The sequence below is a fragment of the Aptenodytes forsteri genome, unplaced genomic scaffold (genome assembly GCF_000699145.1).
Source record: "Aptenodytes forsteri isolate BGI_AS27 unplaced genomic scaffold, ASM69914v1 Scaffold15, whole genome shotgun sequence".
In the NCBI taxonomy this organism is placed as follows: domain Eukaryota; kingdom Metazoa; phylum Chordata; class Aves; order Sphenisciformes; family Spheniscidae; genus Aptenodytes; species Aptenodytes forsteri.
Window position 1 is genome coordinate 24,489,806 of NW_008795129.1, and position 24,812 is coordinate 24,514,617.

Genomic DNA, 24,812 nt, shown 5'->3' on the forward strand with positions numbered 1-24,812 from the left:
AGCGCCTGGGGCGCCCGGGGGAAGCGGCCCCCGCAGCCGAGTGCTGCTGGGTGCGCTTACTTTGTTAAAGTCATTTCTCTGTTGCTGGTGCCCCTAAAATGGAGTGTAGGGTGAGGAAGTATTTCAGAAAAATATATAGCTATATATCGTTAACTTACCTTGAGCTCTGGGTGATGCTAGAAAGAGCCAGCTGAGGCTCAGCAGCAGCATGGAAATCTGGGCTGGGGGGTGCGGAGGAGGGAAGCGCTGCTGCTCTGCATGGAGACGCTTTGACATCTTAGCCCAGACTGAGGGAGACAAACTTTCATCAGCTGGGGCTGGAGAGCAGCACCATAATATACAGTTACAGAGAGGAGCGAGCTGGGACTCAGGATGTGAGAGATTTCCTGCATGCAGTTAACTCCAAAACCCCTCCTGCTCCTGCATGAGGCTGCTGATGAGTTGGGCTCTGCTTTCTTGGGGGGGGGGGGGGGGGGGGGGCGGGGGGGTTTGGGGTGGGTTTTTTTTTTTTTTAGCTGGGGCTGGAGAGCAGCACCATAATATACAGTTACAGAGAGGAGCGAGCTGGGACTCAGGATGTGAGAGATTTCCTGCCCTGCATGCACTCCAAAACCCCTCCTGCTCCTGCATGAGGCTGCTGATGAGTTGGGCTCTGCTTTCTTGGGTTGGGCGTTTTTGGGGGGGGGGGGGGAGGGGAGGCAAAGGGGGGGCGAGGCCCAGCCACACCTGGCAGCCCTCGCTCCTTTCGTGTGGGAGCAGGCGCTGGACGGTCGCCATTTCGGAGCTGGGCTCTGGAGGCGGCGCAGGCAGCGAGCAGGCCAAAATGGCTGCTTCCTCTGGAAAGTCATCTGCATACGTTAAAGCTCAGGGATTATTTATTGGTTTCATAATTCTTTCGGAGTTGTTTCTGGTGCCTCCGACTTATTTTATATTGGGGTTTTTTTCTTTAAAAAAAAACACATAGAGTTGCCAGATGCATTTTTTAAAATCTTCCTCATTCAAATTATTATTACTGACTGTCTGGGAGAATAACCAAATACAGATTATCTATTCCTTTAACGTACCACCAAAATACATATAATGCCCACATCTTGCACTGAATGCTGTGGAGCAGTAGAAAGAAAGATCCTAATCCTGTAAATCCTCACAGAATTTTATTGTGCAGTTTTATTTTTAATTTATTAAGTATCTTCCCAAATCTCACTGTTTGGATATTGATAATTCTGCAGATTGGCCCCGTGTTCCTTGTGCATGAAACAGTTGGCAAAACTGGCCTAATATGTGTCTGTACACCAGCATGCACAACAGCCATGTAATCCCACTTAAAAAATTGATTTTGGAACCACAGATTTGGGTCTGTTCTGGAGCAGAGGCTAGTAGCTACTCAGAGTGATCTGGACTATGCCTTTCCCCAGCCCAGAGGATAAATGAGCCAGCAGAAACTCAATGGGTGCAAAATGCTGTGGTTCCCAGGCTGGAGCCCTGCATCATGCCCGCTTCGTGCGGTTGAGAGCATTTCTGAACTGCCCTGGGGACAGTCACGTCCCCAGGATAACAGTGGTAAAGTCAGGTCATCTCAGCACAAATAAACCTGGAAAAGAGCTGGGATCATGAAGCATATGCAGAAAGGCCTCTTATCAGCTGCTTTTCTTCACAGTTAAAAAGTACATTTTCTCCCCTGACCTCTCCCCCCAAAACTAGACCCATAGACTCACCTCCGGTTGCTCTGAATTTTGAACTCTGTCTACATTTACCCCTCAAGCCTCACCTCAGCAACACACATTTCCTTCACCATGTCCCTTCCCAGGAAACCCCTACCCTTGCGAGTAGTCAGGGATTATCCTATGTATAGCTTTAAATACCCAAATGCTAATTTTTCCCTACTCACCCATTATCAATTACATTTTAACAACTATAGTCAGCAACATTTCATCCCTTAAAATATAAACTAATGACCTCTATTGACTATCTCATTAAAGACATACGTGCTCCACACAGCATATTGGTTAAAAATGTTAAAATTAAAACAGGCGATTCGTTTGTGGAAGGCCACCATAAAAGCCATGTAGACATTTTTATTCTTTGAAGGTATTTTCACCATTAAAAATTAAAACTGCGATTCGTTTGTGGAAGGCCACCATAAAAGCCATGTAGACATTTTTATTCTTTGAAGGTATTTTCACCATTAAAAAGAATCAGTCAAGGGAACTAAAGGCTTCTAAATAGAGTTTTGGTAATCCCACATGGCTTTTCACTTAAATGGTACTATTTTTATTTTGGGTAACAATATTCGCTAACAGAGAATGTGGAGGCAATTATATTTTGGTTATTCACTAGCATGAAAAGCCATGTAGACATTTTTATTCTTTGAAGGTATTTTCACCATTAAAAAGAATCAGTCAAGGGAACTAAAGGCTTCTAAATAGAGTTTTGGTAATCCCACATGGCTTTTCACTTAAATGGTACTATTTTTATTTTGGGTAACAATATTCGCTAACAGAGAATGTGGAGGCAATTATATTTTGGTTATTCACTAGCATGAATGAACTAGATATTGCCAGAGTTCCTCCTCCTCCCCCAAAACTTAACCAGAAATGAACACTTGCATTTTACCACACTAATTTTATGGGCTTGAGGTTGATAAATTGAGAGTTTGTCACAAAGGAGCCCCAAATATTTTATTAACGACATCCATGTAGGAATGCTACGGAATTACAGTTACCTCTGGCTCTGGAGAACAACAGTACAATTTCACAGCAGTTTCAAAACTCTTTTGGGAAAAAAAAAACCTCAAGGAAAAGGGAAGTTAATCTGAAGTGCCCCTGCTTCACTACTATGTGCATAAGAGAGGCCAAACTTTGACTTTTAATTTCTCATGTCAAACCACCTCCCACAATTAGTTTTACGAGGCTTGGTTTACCCACGTCAGAAGAACAAGGCTGAGTTTCCCTGCAGGAAATGAAAATTGCATCCAGGTTGTGTGGCTGCTTCAAAGGGGGCCACAATCCCGATTCTCCAGGTTATTCCCGCAGGCGATGGCTCTCCATCCATCCTTCTCAGCTTTGTTCTTTAGCACTGTCAGGGGAAGGGGGGGTGGGGGGTTGGTTGTGTGGGGGTGTCTCTCTGCTTCTGGAATTTTCTTTACCTTTGTATCTTTTGCTACTGCTTCTTTATGCTTCCCCCTCCATTTTTGTCCTCCTTATCTTCCTTGCTATATGTATTTAGGTTTTCTTTACTTCAAGCACGAGTAGCTTTTCTTTCCAAAGCACGCACTCCACTCAATGCTAGTTTAGGGCTATCCTGTAATAGCAACAGCATATGAACAGCTAAATAGTCTTTTTGCTCTTTATTTTTAGCTCCTTGGGAAAGGGAAACCTAACACATTGCTATTTCTTCTCTATTACTATAGACAGAGGGTGGCATATGCTGGTAGCTTGGTTTCCACTCAGCTTTAAGCCTCAACCTCTGCTCTGCAGGAAAAGCGAGCCAGCCACTAGCTACAAACTGAAGAGCACAGATCCCACTGCTGTAGCATGTCTGCACTTTGAGATGTGTGGATGAAATATCTCCCCCTGCGGCTGTGGGTCACCTTTGGCTAGAGGAAAGACCAAGGAATGAAATGACAAGGATCTCTGAGATCCTATCAGGATCCCTCTTCAGGCATGTCTTTCAACTGCATCATCCCCACTTCCCCTCAAAGTGGTTTGGAAACATTTAACACACCTCTTTCAGCAGGACACTGAGAATTGGTAATGCTTACAGGGTGCTCAGGAGCGTGTCCTGCATTAATCATTACCTCTTGTCATTCACGAAGCAGGGCTACAGCTACGCATCCGTTTCTCTCCAGCTCTCACCTGCCTCTGACTTGTGTCACTGTGTCACTTTAATAGGTCAAGTTGAAGTAGCTTAACTTTCAGTTTGCATTTACATATGAAAATCATTTGATGTAAAGAGCACTCGTGATTTTGAACAGTTAATATTTGACTGTATGACAATACAGGCAGTTGGCTTGGACTCTGGTTATCAAATTACTAATTCATGCAGGAACTTTAGTTCACATGGCACTGAAAAGGTCAATTCAGAAGAGAGCAATATGGAAGAGACTAGTGTGGAATAACTTACCTGGAAACAAGCATAACACATGAGTTAGTACAGACACCAGAAAGAAGGAGGATGCACTGAGGGAAACATCAACTTCCATTAGTTTCCCCTTGGTTAAAGAAGAGGAGTTTTAAGAAGGAACTAGTGACTGATGGAGACAACATGAAAAAAAAAAGGAGCAGACAGAATATATATTAAGCCTAAAACCTCCAGACTACAATACTGTATGCTTTTGTGACATTAGACGGCAGGCACTGTAACAAACTATATGGTGCTTGGGAGATGGATTATGGTATGTGATAGGGTATGGAGTACAAGAAAAGGAAAAGAAAAAGGAAAAGGAAAGCTATGTCTGCTACCCTTCTCTGCTAGAGCAGGAACTGCATCCCTGCATTATAGCCTGAGTTAAACGAAGAGAGGATAAACTACCTCAGATAGTTGAAGAATTTCAAAAGAGGTTCTGGTGGGATGAAAGCACCTCTGTAACACTGCTCTCACATCTTCCCAGATCAGCCGTGATATGCTTTTGGATACCCAGGAAACCTCACTGTAATCGCAGCATCGAGTATTATCCAAAATCCAAGTCCTTTTATTCCCATATGTGCCAAAATGCATGAAGACTTGTCTGAGCTTAGCTACAGGGATCTACAGTTTTGGGGCCTCCAGGCTGAAGTTTTTGCTTCTTAGAGTAAACAAAACAAAACAAAAAAGCTTTTCCCTTTGAAATCTGTGTGTCCCCTAGCCAGCTGCTGAGACTTTGTGTCTCCAGTCCTCCCTCACTTCATTAACTCTCTGCAAAATCAAGATCCTGCCGAATTGTGACTGCAGTGGCAGATTACAGTCCTCTATAATTAACAGGCATAGATATAGCATAATACAGTGTGACCTTTAGCCACAGAGCTTTGCTATAGACCTCTGTCACAACATTCAGACATAAAATAGCATGCTCCTGAAAATAGCATCCATCAGCTCTGCACACTGAAATAAAATACTGGCTGTAAATATTGTTTACTGCACATACTTGAGAGAAGTTGCATTCTATAGATTTCCTAGTCTACAAGGGCAAGTTTCCATCCTCTGCATCTTTAGGGAGCATGCACTCCAGCATGCCTTGCTGAGCCAGCATGCTGTCCTGTACAGGAAGTCTGAACCAAGTCATTAAGCCCATGAAATGCAATGCAAGGTCAGCAATCTTACCTTTCTATTATCAATAAGTATATTCCTACCTTCCCCTCCACTCCCCTTGCAGCTCCCTACTTTGGTTATGACCTTTTTCTCTTCCTGTCCTAAAGGTACCATAATGTCAAATTCATCTGCCATTTCTGCCCCGAAGCTTTGAATTTGCCAGTGCAGCTGGGAGCAGTAACCAGAGGGCAAACCAACCAGTGCCTTGCTGCAGCCAGACCTTGCGTCTCCCCTCCACCGGCCATGAGGCCGTGGTCTGCTTGTTTGTTTGAGTCGATGGACTCCCGGTGCTCAGCTGGTGCCCCATGAGTTTTGACAGAGCTCAGTTTAACTACAGGGATAGACTTCTCCTGACTTTCAGAACCAAGGATTTACTCAGTTTCTCCCTTGTTGCACACATGCAAGGGACACACTTATAAAGTTGGGTTTTTGTTGAGTGGAGACTGTTTCTTTCTGAGACCTATCTGTGAGGTCTTATCATGAAGTAACATGGTCCTTTGTACTTGTAGAGAACCTTGAACTGCTACAGCCAATCGACAGGATATAATACTGAATTAATTTTATCATGGATTGCAGAACCCCAAAACTGAAGTGTTTCTAGATACCTTTTTTTTTTGATAGAGAAGAAACTAAACCAACCCCTGCCTTGTTTGAATGATAAAGCGTTATAACGTTATATTCAAATATAAGTAAAATTGACAGAGCCATCCTGAAGTTATTTATACATTTAGTAAGTGAGATGCAGTATTTTTAGTCTGTCTCAGGGATAAAATGTAATCTGAGGGAGCAAGCCCCTTCCATTAAGCTGTGTTTGGAGAACACTGCCTGCTAGCATCATTTCTACCTGGAAGAAGGATAGCAGGGCTGATGGTGAGTGGTACACGCTCATCACGTTCCTCTCCCCCTGCCTGCTCTGCCCACTTCCTCCTACCCCACCACTGCAACATCATTTTGGAAAACAGCTCCTTTCCTCTAACAAAGCAGGGGAGTAAGCTCTGCTTTAATGCTGATTAAGCTCTATATACTACTTTATAGGGAAACTACACAGAGACTGTTGCAGGCTGCTGTAACAAGGCCAAGGGTGAAAAAGCCAAGAGGAGCTCAAGCAAGAGCAAACAAAGAAACCCACCGCTCCAAGGATACAGGACCTTAATAACAACAACAGCAACCCCCTAAATTCTTCAGCAGTTAAAACACAAAAACCCAAACCTCACACGGTCCCTAGTTACATTCTTTTCCTGTAGCATAAACCCTTGGTCATGCAAACACAGAGCTCTCCACGAGCACAGCCACCACCGGCAGCTGAGCCTGCCGTGCCCCCACGCCACAGCTGAGCCTCCCTTGGGGCACCCTCCCCACCTTGGGGCACCCTCCCTGCCAGCGGGCACCCCCCCTGCCAGTGGGCACCCCCCGTGGCCCCCGGCACCGTGACCCAACAGCCTCAACATCCCAGGGGATGTAGGGCTCAGTTCCTGGCTTCACCCCACACCGAATTAGCCATTGACATTTTCCTCTTCCAGCCTTTCTCCAGGAAGAGGAAAAAACGACACTAGCTAAACTTTCTTCTGTTTTAGTAACACATGACCAAATACTTATCTTCATAAATAATAAATAAATAAATAATCTTCTTCACCGTGCCTGCACAGCCCTGAAACTCCACTTTTCATTCTGATGCTGCCATTTTCTTGCTTAAACCTATTGCAGTAACTGATGACCCCCGCTCTCCCTTGCAGTGCACAGCGAGGACCTGTGGCACACCAGCTTGATTAATGCTACCAGACAGGAATTAAGATTCTGCAAGATAAAAAAAAAAGGTTGCGGTCTTCCCAGTTGGTGCTCTGCTGTTGATCCTATTTATGTTGAACCCCTATTTATTGTAGTGAGAAGGAAATTCTGCTACGTAGGAAGAAGCACCAAGGTTTTTCTGCCCAACAGCCTGCTACAGAAAAATCCTGAAAACGTCCAAACCAGAGTAATTTGGGCCTATGTTCTGGACATTCTACATCCTCTCCCTGAGGATCTAAATAGCTCCTTATTTTTCAGACCACCTGAATAGATCCTTATTTTTCCATGGTAGAAGAAACATGATTCTAAGCTTTCCTACTAATTTCAGTACTCATTCTAAGAAGTGATGATTCTCCAGCAGGATCCTTCTATCAGACAGGACATTTCTGAGAGCATGGCAGGAAGGTTTCCTGTGCTAAAATCCCTTTAAATACAACAAATAACTGATTAAATATGTTGATTGTGGTTTTTTTTTTACTTCAGACCAGACATTAAGCACTTTGATCTGTGCTACAAATTTCACTGTCTCCCTGAAAACAAAAAAATTTTTACATTTCTCACAAGAGGACAGTATTCAACTCAGACTAACAATTATGAAGTCATATATTTTTAACATTCCTGTCTAGCCCTCTGCAAACCACAAAACAATGCAACATCCATCATCATAAATGCTGGGATAGTAAATTAGGAGGACAGTATATCTTTGGGTTTTTTTGAAGAAAAGTAAATATTTCTAATGGGAAATTTGGAGAAATCATTAAAAAGTACTGTGGTATACATCACAGGAGAATGAAATTAATTAGGTCTTAATCTCAAATTATTTATGAAAGGAAGAGTGGAATGGAGCTTCTTTTATTGTAGGCATTTTCTGATTGTTAGATTCTGTTGCAAAACTTTCATTTGCTTTGGGTCACAAACAGCAAGTGAAACCTTTCAAAACTAAAACAAATAGAAGTAAAATGTTGGGTTTGTAACATCAGCTAATAGTATTAGATAGAACAGTAAGCCCATAATTATATATCTTTCATGCAGTTTAACTTATGCCATTACATAATTAAATTTAGACCAATGAGCCCTCAAAGTTATATTTTTACATAATAACAAACACAAAAATTATATATGTGCTCCCAGTAGCATTACAAGTTAAGTATATATTTGGCGACACTTTACAGTAAGTGGGTATTCATTACTAATTCTTCTGGTATTCATTGTAACAACATTAGTCATGAAGAACTAATGTGGATATAATATTTGAGCACTGGTTTATTTCTCTATAAATCGGCGGTGTAGAATACAGTGGTAATTCCCTTTCCCTGACATCACTGCAATGCTGTTGAAGACCACACCGCTGTCATTGGGGGGATATTCAAAATATGCTGCGTTATTGTCATTGAGGGCAATGTGTCCAGCTGCCCTGGCTGGGCAGTCCTCAGGCAGCTGCACTGTGCATCCAGCCCATTATTTATTCGTGGAGAAGAGCACTGTCCTTTCCTCATCATTTCTTCCCCAAATCATGGCACGTGTCCATCTCTAGCCTATCTCCCTGCCTCCTTCTGCAGTGACACAATTTCAGAGAACAACCCAGTTACAAAACCAGACTTCTGTCCTGAATATGGTGGGTTTTTTTAAACTCCCTGGCCACAGCTATATATTACAATTCATTAAAATGATTGCTGAGGGACTTTTCTTTCAGACACCATTATCAGGTAATCATAGAATCATAGAATGGGTTGGGTTGGAAAAGACCTTAAAGACCATCTAGTTCCACCCCCCCGCCATGGTCAGGGACACCTTCCACTAGACTAGGTTGCTCAGTCTTCTGATTAGTCCAAGTTCAGTCTGGACACCATTCCCATGACCACCCTTTGGTCACAACCTTTATTAGCTTTCCCCACATCACCCCAGAAGGGGATACAAAGTGCTCACTTACTTTAGGGAACAAAAAGTTCTAACAAACCACAGAAATGTGAAATAAAAATGGAAGTCTCCTCATTCGTCAAGCACCATTTCAAGAGCTGCAAGAGCACATGAGATGGCATATTAACAGATGGCCCAAGAGAGAAGATGAAGCTCAAATGGTTTCAAAAGGGTCTTTGCCATTTTCTACCGGCAATTTCTCAAGCCAATTGCAGACCTGCAGTAATTCTACAACCATGGAGCAGCCTACATGTAATAGGTGTTTGCATAAGCATCTTCCTTTAATTATATATTAACTAAAGTCTAGCCATTATAAGATACTGTAGGAGATAAAAGTATTTAAAACATGAAGTCTAAAAGTACATCACTGTGACCAATTTCTAAAAAAAAAAAAAATCTCTGCAATTAGGGGTTCTTTTTCATATTCCTATCTATGCAACACAAACCTCAAGCAGTTCATTGCACTTTTCCTATTTACTAATTTTATATAATTGTGTGTACCATGAGCACATTTGTGCAGTTTCTTTTTTTTTTCTTTTTTTTTTTTTAATCACTCTGCAGCTGGTAGGGAGATGACAAACCTCATTATCTTATTCTGTGGGTCATCTAAAATGGATATTAAGTAATTCTGCCTCCTACAGCTTTGGTACGGAGCCAAGGAGAACTAGGAAAGTTGCTTAAGTCAAGATGCTTGACTTAAAAAAGAGGATGCTTTTTATTTTCAACATAGAAATGTGTTTTCACATGGCATGCTTCGTTCAACAGTTTTGTCATAGCTGAACAGACATTGCAAGAGAGAAAATCATAACCTCCCAAAACACCTCCAGGTAGTTCAGCTGGGAGATAAGTTTCACTTCCAGAGCCCAACACACTAGTATGCCATTATCAATAAGCAGACTAGCACCACTCAGGCTCGTCTCTCTGAATAAAGATTTTGGGCAAGGATTTTTGTGATTGTGATATCAGTAGATGCATATTTAAATCAAAGCTTAATAAATATTTTCATGCTTACATTGAGATTCTCTACCTACAGTATATTTGAAAGATTTTCAGTATCTTCTTTTATTCTAATCTGGTTTTATGCTCAGGTGTCCTTGCATTTTAGTTTGTGCCACTGCTTTCTAATCACCTTTTATTCAGAAGACTGCAGATTGGGAATGGTCTCAGCTGGGGGTGGGACTTCTCAACCCCCCATTGCCTGATGCTGACCTGTGGTCACGACAGCGGAGGAGCACAGTGAGGGCATCTCACAGGCATCCAGCCGGCCGTAACCCAGCTCAGCAAGAAGCATACTGAGTAATAAACTACACAGGCTTAAGTCATGGTGCTTGATGAAATATGACCCTGTGGGACAACCCTGTGTACTGATCTACTCTGTCAGTGAACAAGTGGCCAGTCAATGCTCCTGGAAAGATAATTATACACCCATCAAAGCACACAGGCATTTTTGTCCCTGAAGTCAAAGGGGCAAACATCTCTACAGACGAGGCAAGCTGGGGTATTTTTAGCCACGGAGCTGTTACTGCGGTGGATGTATCAGGGAATGGTTTCCTTTGGAGAGAGCTGCCAGAAACTTTATCCCTGCTTTTCTGTGTTGTTTTCCTTGTAAATCAGCTCTCTCACAGAAAACATTACACTAACGTGACCAATCCCAGATACACAACAACAAAACTCCTAAAAAGTCTTACCCAGACAGTCTCCTCATCTATCTGACCAGCTGAGTAAACTTGGAGAAGTAACTAATGACTTGCATACACATACACAGGAAAATATTTGGGTTTAAAATAAATCCCCAGAATACTGTAACCCTCAGTGCTTTACATTGCAATGACTTTCAACCCTTAATGAGGTATTTCTGTCAGATGAAATTAATGATGCCAACAAGCAAACAAACACCATGTCTTACACACCTAAAACACTGTGCATTCCCCATGTGGGCTCCATTTTGAATAATGCAAAACTTCAACCCTACTAAGAGGCTTTCTGCTTTGGAAGGAGAACGCCAAGTCAATGTGTTGGCAAGCCTATGTAGGCTCTGTGCCTTAACGCCCCAAAACCATCTCAACATGTCACCCCAACCAACGTTCATTATTAAATACTGTTCTGCGGGCATGTACAAATCAGCAGTGTGAAAAGAGATGACCCAAGGAGGGAGATGTGGAACAAATGGCAATGCCTATTACCAGAGATGTTAATCCTTGTATAGTTGTACCAGCAGGAAAATGTATCCCTCCTGCAGACACAGGGATGGGCTGACAGCTGGAGAACCCGAACTCAAACAGCATCCAACAAGAAGGAAAATTCCAGTATTTGACGAGTGTGGGTGATCTCCGATTTAGGCTGGGGAGTTTTCTGTGTCGAGTACTATCCGATGGCAAATGTACTCTTTACTTTGAAATGCCTGCAAGTCCAAACTGAAATTACGCCAATTTTTTTCCTAACTCTAAACTTCATTAAGTTGATGCCTTCTTGTATAGGGCTAAGCCTGTGAGGCTCATGTTTTTCTGAAGTAACATTTTCCTGTACAGTCTATTTTCTATTACAATGACTGGATTGTAGAGCTGAAATGAATGTCAGAATTGTTTGCTGGATACATTACCAGATACCTTCTTTTCTGAGGCCCAGAAAGAGAAATTAGGTTTGCAACAGAGATAATTTTTGGTTTTCTGAAGCAAAGGTTTCATATTATATAAAACATTCCCAGACAGTGATTTGCATTACGTACTTTGCTCACTAGGTATATTCCCAAGCTTATTTATACAAGAGAATTTCCACCTCAAATTGCCACATATTTGTCCTGCAGATTTTGAAAATTGCATTTAGAGAAAAAAAAAAAACAACATTTGGAAATAACCCTTCTACAAAGCCAAAAGATTTTGTCAATAGTGCACTTCTTTAAGTCTGTGAGAAGGTGCAGTTACTCATAAGCCAGGGGAGGTAAGGATGCAGCAGGCCAGTGCGGTACCCTGTCTCCAAGAATGGTCAGCAGAAACAAGAGGAAACCAGGTCAGTTAATAAATGTCCTGCCCTGGTCAGCACGCCAATGGGGGTGCCAAGGGGCAGGAACCAGGCTGAGCCATGTCACACCAACCCTGTGCTGTTCATCCCAGTTGCTCACGTGGTTCTTTTCCTCACGGGGACCTGGACACTGTGATTTCTAAGGAGGATCAGCTCCTCTGTTTGATATTCTCAGCCAGACAGTGAGAAGCATGTCAAATATGCATATATATTTACATGCATTTACATATGCATATAAAATTGTATGGGCGTGGAGCAGGGATATATTATGGCAGTTAGATTAAGCCATCTCCCTTTAGTTCCTGGGCATCCTGCAGGACAAATGTCTGATTTCAATGTAAAATACTCTTTCACTCCCAACGAGGAAGGCTCTGGCTGTTCTGCTTTGCCAGAGAAGAAGTGGGAAAAGTTTTGGGGCTCTCTTCTCCTGGTGGCACTACATATCAGTCCCATACCAAGGGACATCCCTGACCCAGGCTGAGAGTGTCTTGCTGAGTGTTCCTCTGCAATCCATCCAGATCCCCATGGATATCAAATACCAAATGTCTTGTCTCCATACCAAAATATCTTGCTGTGGCTCTAGGGTAAGACTACAAGCAGGCTTAAATGTATACAGTAAAGCAGGCTTAAATATATATAGTATTTCTCTATGGATGTGTGCAGGAAATAATTCTCCTGAAGGGTGCAAACTTGATGAACCAAAGCTGCATTTCTCTGAAGTCAAGAAACTAGATACTAAGGAACCAAGGGGGAAAAATGCTAGGTTCCTACTGAAATCAAACGGGATTTTGGCACTGACTTCTATAGCAAATATCTCTAGTTGTTGTAGTGAGCTATAACTGGAAGAAAGCTTGAAAGTCTAGGAGACCATGTGTGTGGGTGTGTTTACAGCTATAATTTATCACTCTGTGGTGGAGACCCAGAAGTCCACCAGAGAGATAAAGGCCCTCCTGTTAGAGGTAGGCCACATGTTTTTCCTGGAGAGCAGCAAGAGGGATCAATGAACCCACAGGAGAGCAGATCTACCACGCAGCTGAGCTGCGAAGCTTGGAGGATGCTCCTTCTTGCAGACCCTTTTACAAGTTCTACTTAGAGCTATGTGTGGTCAAGCCCTGACTTCAGTTCCCACTACAGCATTACTTGCTTGGTTAAAAAGCAAGTTTTTTTGGGGAAGAACCCTGGCAGTTTCTTCCTCATAGCCAGCATTACCTTACCTTACATGCCCTCTCAAAATGTATTGAACTAATTGACAAGTTTTTAAAAATACCGATCTGGAATGTAATATATTTGTTCAATAAATCTCTATCTTCTCTGTGAGCAAAAATTAACATCATTAATCCTACTTTACAAACTGGGAAGCTGAAATACAAAGAGGCAAAGTAATCTAACAGAGACAGTCAGAGCACAGAACATAGGTTCCTTGTGTCCAGCACAGGTCATGCAGCTGGAGGCTATCTCAGTGGCCAAAGCCCAGCTCACAAACATCCCTCTTCCAAAAAACCTGACCTTACATCTCAGGCTAGATTAGAAAAATAAAGCATAGATATCAAAGGCCAAATTCCAGCCTCATTCAAACACACTCAATTGAGTGTTCATGCAACAGAGGTTAACACTTGCAATGATTTTTATGAGCAATATTTTTTACCATAGGATTTATGGCATACAAAGGCATGACTTCTCAAGCAGTTTCAATAACTGTGTTATATTTAACAGTACCAAATAAAAACATAGCAGTTGGATTAATATTATATTCATATTTTATTCCATAAATAAACTCCATTGGTTTGTAAGCTGGTTGTTTTTACTTCCAAAATGTACAAATAAAGATTTAAATATTTTTGGAGGAAACATTACAGATGGTTTTAGTTCTGCAGTTTTGATGCAAACATACTTCTTGGCACCACTTCTTAATATGCCATTTCTATAAATACTTAATGCTCACAGAAGTGGAGTAAAGTATATATTACAGTGAAAAACATGAAAAACACTGTTATAATCAAATTTTTAAATATTGCTCTTTAACAGGTAAGCTTGCTATGTAGATTCACTATATAAACAGGAATAGAGTTCTTCAGAGAGCTAAAATATTGGTCCCTTTTGGTATGTTAAGTATTAATGTGAAACTGCTGCTGCTATGATTATGTGGTAATGCTATTTCAGCTAGTTTCTAAACATAAAAAATAATGATATTCATTTTTCTTTACTTCAAGGATTTAACTCACAGGAAATCAATTAATAGAATACTTCAGAGAAATAAGTTTTCCAGGTCTTATAAAGCCAGCTCTATTGCTACAGAAACGTATACTTTTTAAAAGATTAAGATAAATGATACCACTGTAATTCTGTTTTTGCATTAAAAATTCTTAAAACAGGAAGGGTGTAATTACGTGGAGGAATAGTGCACTTAAACAAGGAAAAAATGGTACTTGTGTGCAGCATGGAGCAGGATTACCTGGGAATGCCTCAGATCTGCACCTGGATTAACTGCGCTAATGCAGCTTTCTACCACAACTAACTAATTACTCATTTTTTAAAAAAAAAGTATTGGGTGCTTATTCCAACACAAGGTTCAGCTGTTAATGCAAGTTTAAAGAAGTGCCTAACCCCAAAGACAAGATTTAAAAAACATCCTTTGCTCTCAGGGTTTGCACATGGTTAGCACAGGCTTTCCAGGCAGGTGCTGCCTCTACGGACTCCTTTCACAGGTAAAGAAGGGTTACAAAACTATACTTGGCATTCAGAGTAGATCCTTACCTTTTTAAAGATCTCAACACGCAGTCTGTTACTCTGGATGATGATCCGTTTCTGTTTTTCTTCTTGTTTCTTTTTTACTTCAGGTAAGTTGTCATAAATCCTGGAATGAATTTAGAAAGTTAACTTCACACGTCACCCTTGGGACTTGTAAATAATTTGTTTTTCCTATAGGAAATATTTACCTTCAATGCAATACTTGTCATTAATGGGCATCTCTAAGTACTTGAATTAGATTTATGGCACGGGAATTATAAATTATTAACAATAATTTTTTTATATAAAATCTGACTTGCTGAAAAACACTTCTAATTTTGGACTAAAAAGTAAAGAAAGAGACAGGATCAGGTTATCTCAATGCAGCAGCATAATTCTGGAGTAGCTTCTAATGAGCTCAGTGGAGTTGGTTTTGATTTATAGCAACAAAATTCAAACCAGAATCTGGCCTGTACACTTTTTTATATTTATGTCACAAAATTAATACCAAGCAATTATTTTCAAGTATTTTTCTAAAATATAAGAAAACCATCTTTGTAAGACTGTAGACTGTTACCATTTTTTCACTGTCATTAGGAACTCTTTACTAACAAAAACATAATCTGTCCATTTTAAAAATAACATGAGTTGCCCTCAGAAAGGTGACTTCTGGTCTGATCTTTTTCCATTGAAATCCATGATAAAATTCCCAGGGGTTTGAAAAGAAAGTCAGACCTTCCTTCGCAGTAGTCCTGTTCTTTGCATGTATAAAATGGCTGTTAGTTCTGATTTTTCCTCCTACTATTTTGCAATACTGAGTTCTTGAAGTAGCCTGTTTTGGCTTGCACTCAGCCAGGAGATTGTATTTTGGAGAAGAGAAATGGGTCACATCTTGAGCAATCTTAAAAATGGGGTGAATTCTGCATGGTAGCCATTTGCAGCTTTCCTTGCTATAAACGATGGCATGAAGTGCAATGCAGTCAAAGGTCAGACACCACGTTTCTAAGAGTTTGCTGTAATTCCCACACTACATGCCATAATCAGGATGAAAAAAAAACCAGAATGACTGTACTGCTCACATTTTTGAAGGTCCAGCATGAGGTACCTCTTAGGGACTTAGTTTTCACACCATGGGTACCCCATGCCATCTGAAGCTGCTAGAAAAAGAATGCTAAAAGGGCAGGGCTGACCCAAACCATAGAATAGTTTGGGTTGGAAGGGACCTTTAAAGGTCATCTAGTCCAACACCCCTGCCGTGGGCAGGGACATCTTCAACTAGATCAGGTTGCTCAGAGCCCCGTCCAGCCTGACCTTGAATGTTTCCAGGGATGGGGCATCCACCACCTCTCTGGGCAGCCTGTTCCAGTGTTTCACCACCTTCATCGTAAAAAATTTCTTCCTTATATCTAGTCTAAATCTACCCTCTTTTAGTTTAAAGCCATTCCCCCTTGTCCTGTCGCTACAGGCCCTGCTAAAACTGATACAGTGGAAGAAAAACATGAGCATTACACAAAAGCATGGCAAGCAGCGTGACAGAACCACTCTCCAGCGTATGAAGATGACGTGGAAATATGCTGCCTTAGATGTGAGATGGCAGTGATTTGCAGTGAACTCTGAAACAGTTTGTACCTTTTAGATCTCATATGCATCTCCTTCTCTGGAATGAATCTTTCCTTTGGTTTGAAGAGGTTATCTAGCAGAGGGAAAATAAAGTTAATATTGGAGGAATCTGCGTTTACTGAAATTTTAAATGTCACATTCCATGTAGTCATGATATGATATTTCAGATTAAAGTTTTGATGGCTTAAAGCCAGATCCAAATCTCCACAGGTCAATGGAAAGGCATTTAACAGCTTCATCTGGACCTGAATTCATTCCTGAAGCTGCCCTACAGAAAGGGAAGGATGGATAAGACCCATAGCAACCACCTTCATTGCAGAGTTCATTTATTTTAAATGCATATGACTTTTGTCATTGTCACATGCAGCTGTGTACGCCCTTTATTCAGATCAAGAACCAGCGATGATTTCTGCTATATCAAGTGATCTATTTTCCTCACATGCTCATGCAGGCAATCACACCTCTGCACACTGGCCGCATCCTCAGCCGATGTATGTTGGGAACCTGGCCTGGTACGATCATTTCTGATTCAATTTACACCTGTTTTGCAGGGCTGTGAATAATTATGCTGAGCGTTAGGAGGAGGAAAATTATATTACTCTTTCATGATCAAATATAAAAATATCTGTGATAATTCCAATCAGCATTTCCCCGGATACGGGAAAATAATTACTGATCTTAGCAGTCAGTGAGTCTCAGGAATAGGTGATTTTAACACCTTCCTTGCAAAAATGGTTTCTGAATGGGAAGAGATGGTGTTCGTACAAGGTGGGAAGCCAGTAAATCTGTAATCAGAACTGATTCTTGATGAAGGAGACTGTGTCTAACCACGTTTATCAGGGAGAGGAGGAAGGAGAGGACTGCTGTCTGCACAGCTACGTTATTTAGATTTACACCAAGACAACAAAAGAAAAGTGGGGAGACAGGGGCAGGGTCTCCCCTCCGTATGGCAGGACACATCCAGAGGAGGGGAAGGAACATCCCTGCGGTGCACAAGCTGCCGCCCTGATGCACACAGGCAATGTGGATAGTTGTAACTTGAGCTTCTCAGTTCAGGTGTATGAAAGAAATGGTTTTACATTCTGGTCTCTGAATACAAGGAAGACCAGAGTGTTGCCTACACCCGGGCGGTTTCCCTGGGGCACTGAGGACAGGGGTATGATGCCCTGTGTAGTCACAGTAATGTGAACATCAAAGGTATTTGCCAGTATATTTGCAGAACATATGTATAAGATAAATATATGTGCAAACTTTTAAGATCTTCCATTTTCGAAGGAAGTTTAGAAGACATAATATATATCACAGCAGGCACCATGTTGGCCTCTTTCTGCCATCTCACTGAAGAGACAAAATACAATAATCAAGGCAGGGAAGTAAATACAGAGAATAATTTGTTCCAGAACTGCCCAGTGCAGACGCTGGCCCTGAGCAGACCCAGTGACCACTACCCAAAAAAGACCCCTTCCCCACCAGGTTTGCTCCCCCGCTGTTTAAGACACCAAATGGTTCAGGGTTATTTATGGGAGATGTCTTAGCAACCTAACAGCTCCGAGCAGTTTACAGGGCTACACCTAGAGGCAAAGTTGTACTCAGATCACTGTGTTCCTCAGGAAAACATGACATGTCCTTTAAGATCACTGTTGTATCTCAATGTAAAAATAAAAGGGAGCTTTGCAGCAGTTCCTATTCTGAACTGGTACAGTTTTCAAAACACAAATTGAGAAAGGAGGGGAGGCTGTGAAGCCTCCTCTGCCTGAGGACTAACTTTTCTCCACTCAGCAGTTGTCTACACTTAATCGTGCTTATTAAATCTTCAGTACACACAAGCAACATGCTCAATTTGCTAGGAAAATATAATTTGCCTTTTATTTATTAATGTTTTTATGTTCATTTACATGTTCATTAACCTAAAAGGAATAAACACTTGGATACTATTGCTGTCCAAATAACCCTGAAACTTAAGGGAGCAGATTGCCTGTGATCCAGATGGTTCTGGCAAAAGATTAGGGTCCAGGGTCATTGATTTTCTGGGACCAGTGTGGATCCCAGCACACTTCAGAGAAGCTTCAGCATAGTCCCTTGCTGCTCAAGGTTGCACACCTCATTCTGACAGCTCAGGATTGCAGGATGCATCCCTTCCCACGAGGCATGTCCTCTAACCCAGAGAATGGCACGGGATCAGTCTGAAATCATCTAAAGCCATCACTAGGGGTTCTCTGCAGCACTAAAACAAAAATAGGAGGCACTTCATGCTGCACAGCAAATTCAGGCATCTTTTTTGTCTGTGTGGTAATATGGTCCTCAGTATGAGATCCCTGATGTCACAACCAGTTCCTTGCATGTTCCCCTGTCCTTGGGCACAGAAGAGCATCTGAGGGCACTGGAAGTAACACCCCAGCAGAAACCTGCACTACCTGCACCAAGCCCTCACACAGTAAGTCAAGGCGGACCTCTCCCAAGATGTGATACTATCAGACAGCATGACTAACCAGCACAGAGCCTGGGTTTTATATCATTTCCTATGCACTGCGAGTGACAGCCACTCAAACTTACGAGCTTTTATTCCAGGAATTCTCAGGTGTAGGATTTCTGGAACAAAACTAATTGTTTTAGGGATCACCTCCTTTTTTCCTAAATAAAAGCTGTTAATGACACATTAACATTTCCAGACCTCTGTGCGTAGCCACCAGACCATGTGAGGGATGAAAAACCCAGGCGGGAATTTGCAGGCCTGTGACCTATCTTGTAAACAGTGTGACAAGCTAATCTGTATTTTTTCTACAAGTCACTAAGACAGGCTGGCCTCTGTGTTTGAGTGCTGAGAAGCACCACAGAGGCCAAGAGCTGTGCAGGTGCTGGAGCGTATGGCTGTTCCTCCAGAATAATCCTCTCCTGATGGCACGGAAATGGTCTTGAAGGGCATCACACCCATCACTGCCTGCGATTCTGCCTGGAACTAGGTATGTGGCTGTGCGGGTGGCTTTGAAGGGGATTAAAAAGAGACTCTCAGGAAAATCCTCCAAGAAAAAAATAAATCTACCTTGGTTATAAAAATAACCTTTGTGAAGCAGCTAACAAAAGGTTAATACTTAGGGGTAAACATTCATGTAGTATCTCACGGCTCACTCTCAGGTCACTATGTATAAGAAAAAAGGTCACATGCAAGCTTCAAGCAGAAATAAGGCTAATCCTTGATGGATTTTAGGATTAGAATTCAAAAATTAAATGAAAAATAAATAAAAATTGGTGTAAAGGAGAAAATAAAAATCATACGTGCATTAAATATTTGTTAATATTCAATACCGAGAAGAAAGCGTATTTCAAAGTGGAAGAGCAGCACACATTCAGAGCTATAATAACCTGCCAAACACATCATGAAGACCTGAATCAACATTCTTTCCTGCCAAGCCAGGATCAAAGTGGGGCATAAAGTGGACAATTCCCCAGGCTGATAGTCTCCTAAATTGCATTTTATCAAAGAAGTTCTTTATCAAATTTCATAGCCTTGTATTACTTTTGGAGAAAACTATTCTGAAGGATAGAAAAGAAGGAATTTCAAAGCAGACATTCAGCATTTCCAGTGATGCACCACAGTTAAAAAAAGTATAGACAGATAGGCATGAAACACTTCATTGGTGTTTTATTCAAACCTTGTGAAACTACTGAGCTTCTGGTATTTACACCAACACTGTGTGCAACAGTGGTCTGACATCTCCATAGTGGGAGAAAGAAGCCACTTCAGCAAGATGTAAATGAAGGTAAATGGGTCATCACTGCAATATACTTTAACTAATGCTAAACTGCACCTCAGACAAGATGAGTAACTTTCCTGCTTGGGAAGTTAGTAAATGTTTAGACAGAGAACAGATAAAATGATTGTCTTGGAACTGTCCCCTGACTTCCTATTTACCACTAAATCACTGAAACACTTAAAAAAGAAAAAGAGTGGCAAAATTTATCAAAGGCTAAACTCTGCCCGTCAGAATACACATACATTTTCTCCCAACATGAATGCAAATTCTCAAAGTTTGTTAGGAGCTAAAATGTGCCTTTGAGGATGTGTTGCCAGTCCCTGAAAAGCAAAGCACTGATAGTGGTGGTTCTCTAATTAAGCTGCTTTTTTACTGAACTGAAAAAATAATTCACCAAAAGCCCATTCGCCCAGAGAAGTCCCAAGATACAAAAGATTTTTTTTAGACACTGCTTTTTTAAATCAACACTCCCCTAAAAAATAAATTAGCCTTGAATCTGGGATAAATGTCAAGGTGGCATTCAGCTTAGCATGCCCATAGCACTTGACTGGGAATTCATCCAGAGAATATAAACTACTGCCTACACCCAGGGGTGCTGCTCAGACTTTTGCACGTTGTGTGTCAATGACTTCATGCAATGACTTACTTCAGCTGCAGTCAACAGATGAGGTTTTGGTATTATTTATAAAAAATGCAATAACCCATTAGTTAAATGTTTGATGGTAAGACTGCCTGGACTTTCTGCTCATCTCCGAGAAATGCTGAAGCTCAAAAGTGGTCCTTCACCCAAGAGGACCCACAGGAAGGTGGTTCATGGGCTTTCCGGCTGTTCAGGTCTGTCCTACACTGTGGCTATTGAGACTTGTAATCCTCCTTAATATTTCAGCCTTAACAATGGAAAACATCACTATTATCTCTAAAAAAGCTGTAAAGTTTACAGGTTTATGAAAACATTTTCATACTAAATTAATTTTGGGCATGATGCAGAAGATTTCAGTCCCCTCTGTCCAAATGATACCTGAACATTCATGGATTTCATCCAGAAAAAAAATTAATTAGCATCTCACCTGGCCTTCCTAAATCATTCTTGTTTGATTAGACCATGTAGTCTTGAAAAGCATAAAATTTCTTTCAAAAACTAGCAAATAATGAAGAAGATATGACAGATCTTGATAAGTTCATCAAAAGATTAATTTCATCTTTGGTAAAATTTGCACCAGTTTCTTAATCCCGACTTCTTTAGTTTAAATTTCTAATCATGGGTAAAATCAGACCTTTTGTTCCTGGATTAAAAAGTCCATCATCAAAAATTCAGTTTTCTGTTTGGCTACTTCAAGACTCCAATGAAATTGTTCCCCAGCAAATTGACTGAACTTCATGAGTCACCCATTATAAGGCACATTGTTTCAACGCTGTCATCATCCACCCAGAAAACTCTTCATATTTGAAGACTTTCCAATTTATTGCCACCTTCCTTCCACAGAGGCTGGCTATCTCCCCCCTTCGCAAGGATGAGGGCACGGAGGGGACATGCTGGTCACCCCATTCACTGCATCACCTCCTCCCCTGTCGTCACAGTGAGTCCGAGCATTGAGCTCCCGACGGACCATGTCACCCACTGCCAGTGACCTGCAATGTGCTGCCGTGTTTAGCTGATTCATAGGCCCTGCTCTAATCAATATGATGAATACTAATATCATAAAAATAGGTAATTCCTCTTCCTAATTCAATTACCTGACTGCAGCTTAGTCTTTATTCAGAGCTGTCAGCCTTAACCAAGAGGCCAGGTGCCAACAGTATCAGTGGCACTGCTGCTAGCTATGAGTTTCGATGGGAAAAAGGAACCCGAGAAATGGCACAACTAAAGTCACACATGAACAGAGATGGGCTGGTGGCTGCAAACAACTCATCAGCCACCAATGGCGTCTGAAGACCACGAGGATGCATGTTAGCAGCTGCAGGATTTGCCGGCTGCATACTTATGGCAAATTCTCTGATTGCTGTCTTCTCCTCTCTCTACAGTCCAAATCAAAACCTCCCTGGCACAGAGCTTCTCAAGAAACCAACCCCTTGAAAACATAAATAAACAAACAGCAATCCTCACCCTCCAGGCTTTTGCAGTTACAATAAAGCTTTTTGGAAAGGTTTAGAAGCATGACTGAGGAGGTATAAACTTGTTTCCAAAATATTACTAAAGATACAGGATTTGGATATAAATCCAGAGAAACACAGCAGGCACCACGGTAGGGGTTGAATGGTAACGTTCAACTTGTATTGCCATTTCCAGTGAACCACTCCCTCTCAAAGGAAAGGAAAATGGAAGGTATGAAAAAAACATATGTGCCTGAGAAATTTTTTTAAACCTCTGAAAGTGCTTGTGTACACTAAGATCACAAGGCTGTTCATTATGCAGATTTAAAGGCCTATAAACAGCTGGTAGTCCTGTCACTGAAGTAATTACATTACGGTTTTTGAGATTTAAATCCAGTTATTTGAACATTGTTTCTATTCAGTTCGTCACAGTGGGATCTCTAATTTGTTCAACATAGTCAACAGCAGAGTAGTCTATCTTGGACTAATTAGCACTCTCAAAATTTAGCAGTACACATTACACAGCACAAAGGCTAGAGTGAGACTTGCAGGTTCTCTGCCTTCAAAGTGCTCTTGTGACGATAAAATCTTCTGCAGGATAAACATTTTCATTTTTCTAAGATTACTTTCAGCATTTCATAAAATCCTGCTCAAGAATTACAATTAAAAATAGTAAACAACTTGTTTTTTTTGAGAATAAGGAGGTAAATGGAAACTGCACAGATGTTGGTATTTATGTGGAAATGATGTTGAATGCCAATTATTTCTTTGTCCTACAAGAAATTAAAGTTGTAACAACACTGTCAAAACATTGGAAAACTGTGCTAGCTAATAATTTCATATTATCAGTAAAGACACTTTAGTCTGGTAGAATAATCTCAGGTGGAGAGAAATCTCTGAAGGACATTGCTCTTTTTTCTGGATGAAAATTATTTTATTGAAATAAAAACTGCAAGTCCAGAGTGAAGTGCATGTAACAAGCTTATTTCAGAGAGATATAATTGCAGCAAACTTGTCAAGTGCAGAGGGAAACACCTTGGGCTGCAGTTTAACCCCCATTTATGTCTGCATGAAAGCAGACTGCCACCCAAGAGGGGAGTCCCACCTCTCTCCCTCCTGTGCCATCTTCCTGTGCGGGCATGGATGTGTACATGGGCAACTGGGTCAGGGAATGTCCTCTGGTGGTGGAAAACTAATCAGATAACTAATGTTATTGCCAGTGCTTGCAGCAAGTATGCTGCAGAGACCTGCTCTGTGAGCACCTCGGGGTTACACAGAGACACTCTGCTCCTGCCCAGCCACAAATGCACTTATAATCCATCCTTGGGGTCACTGTGTCGGGGTCAGTGGAAATTAAACTTATCAGCCAACCTGCTCTTACAAAAAAGACCACTGGAAAATGTATGAGGGTGTGCTGGCAATGAGTCCTATGAACCTCAGAGCCATAAAGACCTCTACCTCCACAAATCCCAAAGACATCAGGAAAGAGAAAAAATGAGACAGGAGGAAACTATCAGACTGAAAAAAACAACCACAAGGTCACACCCTGAAGCCTAGAGGTGCCATCAATACAATGCTGTATACTTAAGCAAGTTTCCAGGTCATCACTGTACCCTCCTGGGTTCTTAATTTCAAATGTTGTTTCAATGTGTGTTGCTGTGAAAGAGCAGCCAGCTTCCCGAGACCAAGAAACCTGCGGGCGGGCTGCATTTGGCAGACATTTTTTAAGACTAGCAGGGAGAACAGGAGAACCAGTAGTACTAGTACCAAATAAAATACCAATGGCTATGGGAATGTGGCAAAGCAACTGCCCTGCATGCACAGAAGTGTTTGCTGCCCAGTTCCCTTGACTTCTAATGATGGCTGAGGTTTAGTATCTGTTTTGGCCTTTATAAGTGACTGCAACAGACATAGGCTTCCAGATGACTACAGGAATGTACATGGCACCATAGGGAGGATAGAGGGCAGGTCTGTGCCCTCTGCTGCTCTCCAGTGCAACCCAGGCAACAGGACCATACCCTGGAAAGCAATGGTTTTGATAACACAACATTAAGCCTCAGCCACCAGCCCCTGTCCCCAGCTTTGGTGTCACAGTCAGCTGCTCCTGGACCATGACCGACTCACAACCAGGTATAGCCAGAGATGGAGGTGGCATTCAGGACTTTCTATGTTTGTACCTACAGACAAACCTTAGGATATTTTTCCTTTTTCGGGCACTTTGTGCCCTGCATAAATCCCAAGCTCTCTACCACTTGAAAAGCTGGGTTTGAAATACACAGTCAGGGATGAACCCAACACATTTCCTTTGCTCAGCCAGCTTTGGCTGGCAGGCAGCTTTTGGTGTCATCTGTGCACGGGTGTGGTACATGAGCAGCCTGGGAGCCCTCTTTGGGAAGGGTACGGTCTTATTACACCCATAAAAATGAGACGCTGCTGCCAAGGGAGGAGGTGCTGCTCTCCTCCCTCACCATCTCCCTCCCTCTCACCTCCCCTGTGCCAGCTCATCCGATCACAACACTGTTTGACGAGCTGGATGAGTCGTTTGATCTGATAAAAACTCAAAGAGGGAATCCTAATTTAACAAAAAAAAAAAAAAAAAAAAAAAAAAAAAAAAAA

The 24,812-nt window shown here is 41.6% G+C and overlaps 2 protein-coding genes across 3 annotated transcripts in view; both read right to left on the bottom strand.

The window, feature by feature from the left end:
* Positions 1 to 276, bottom strand: part of ADAM12 (ADAM metallopeptidase domain 12) — a 190,167-nt gene extending 189,891 nt beyond the window's left edge. For both annotated transcript variants that reach the window (XM_009277960.1, XM_009277959.1), the window contains exon 1: positions 159 to 276. In XM_009277960.1, coding sequence (XP_009276235.1) covers positions 159 to 276 — 118 coding nt within the window. The remainder of the gene's footprint in view (positions 1 to 158) is intronic.
* Positions 277 to 21,923: 21,647 nt separating this feature from the next.
* CUNH10orf90 (chromosome unknown C10orf90 homolog) overlaps positions 21,924 to 24,812 on the bottom strand; it is a 63,491-nt gene continuing 60,602 nt past the window's right edge. The window contains exons 8-9 of the mRNA XM_019471652.1: positions 23,250 to 23,276; positions 21,924 to 22,119 (exon numbers count right to left, since the gene is read on the bottom strand). Of these exons, the coding sequence (XP_019327197.1) occupies positions 21,924 to 22,119; positions 23,250 to 23,276 (223 nt within the window). The remainder of the gene's footprint in view (positions 22,120 to 23,249; positions 23,277 to 24,812) is intronic.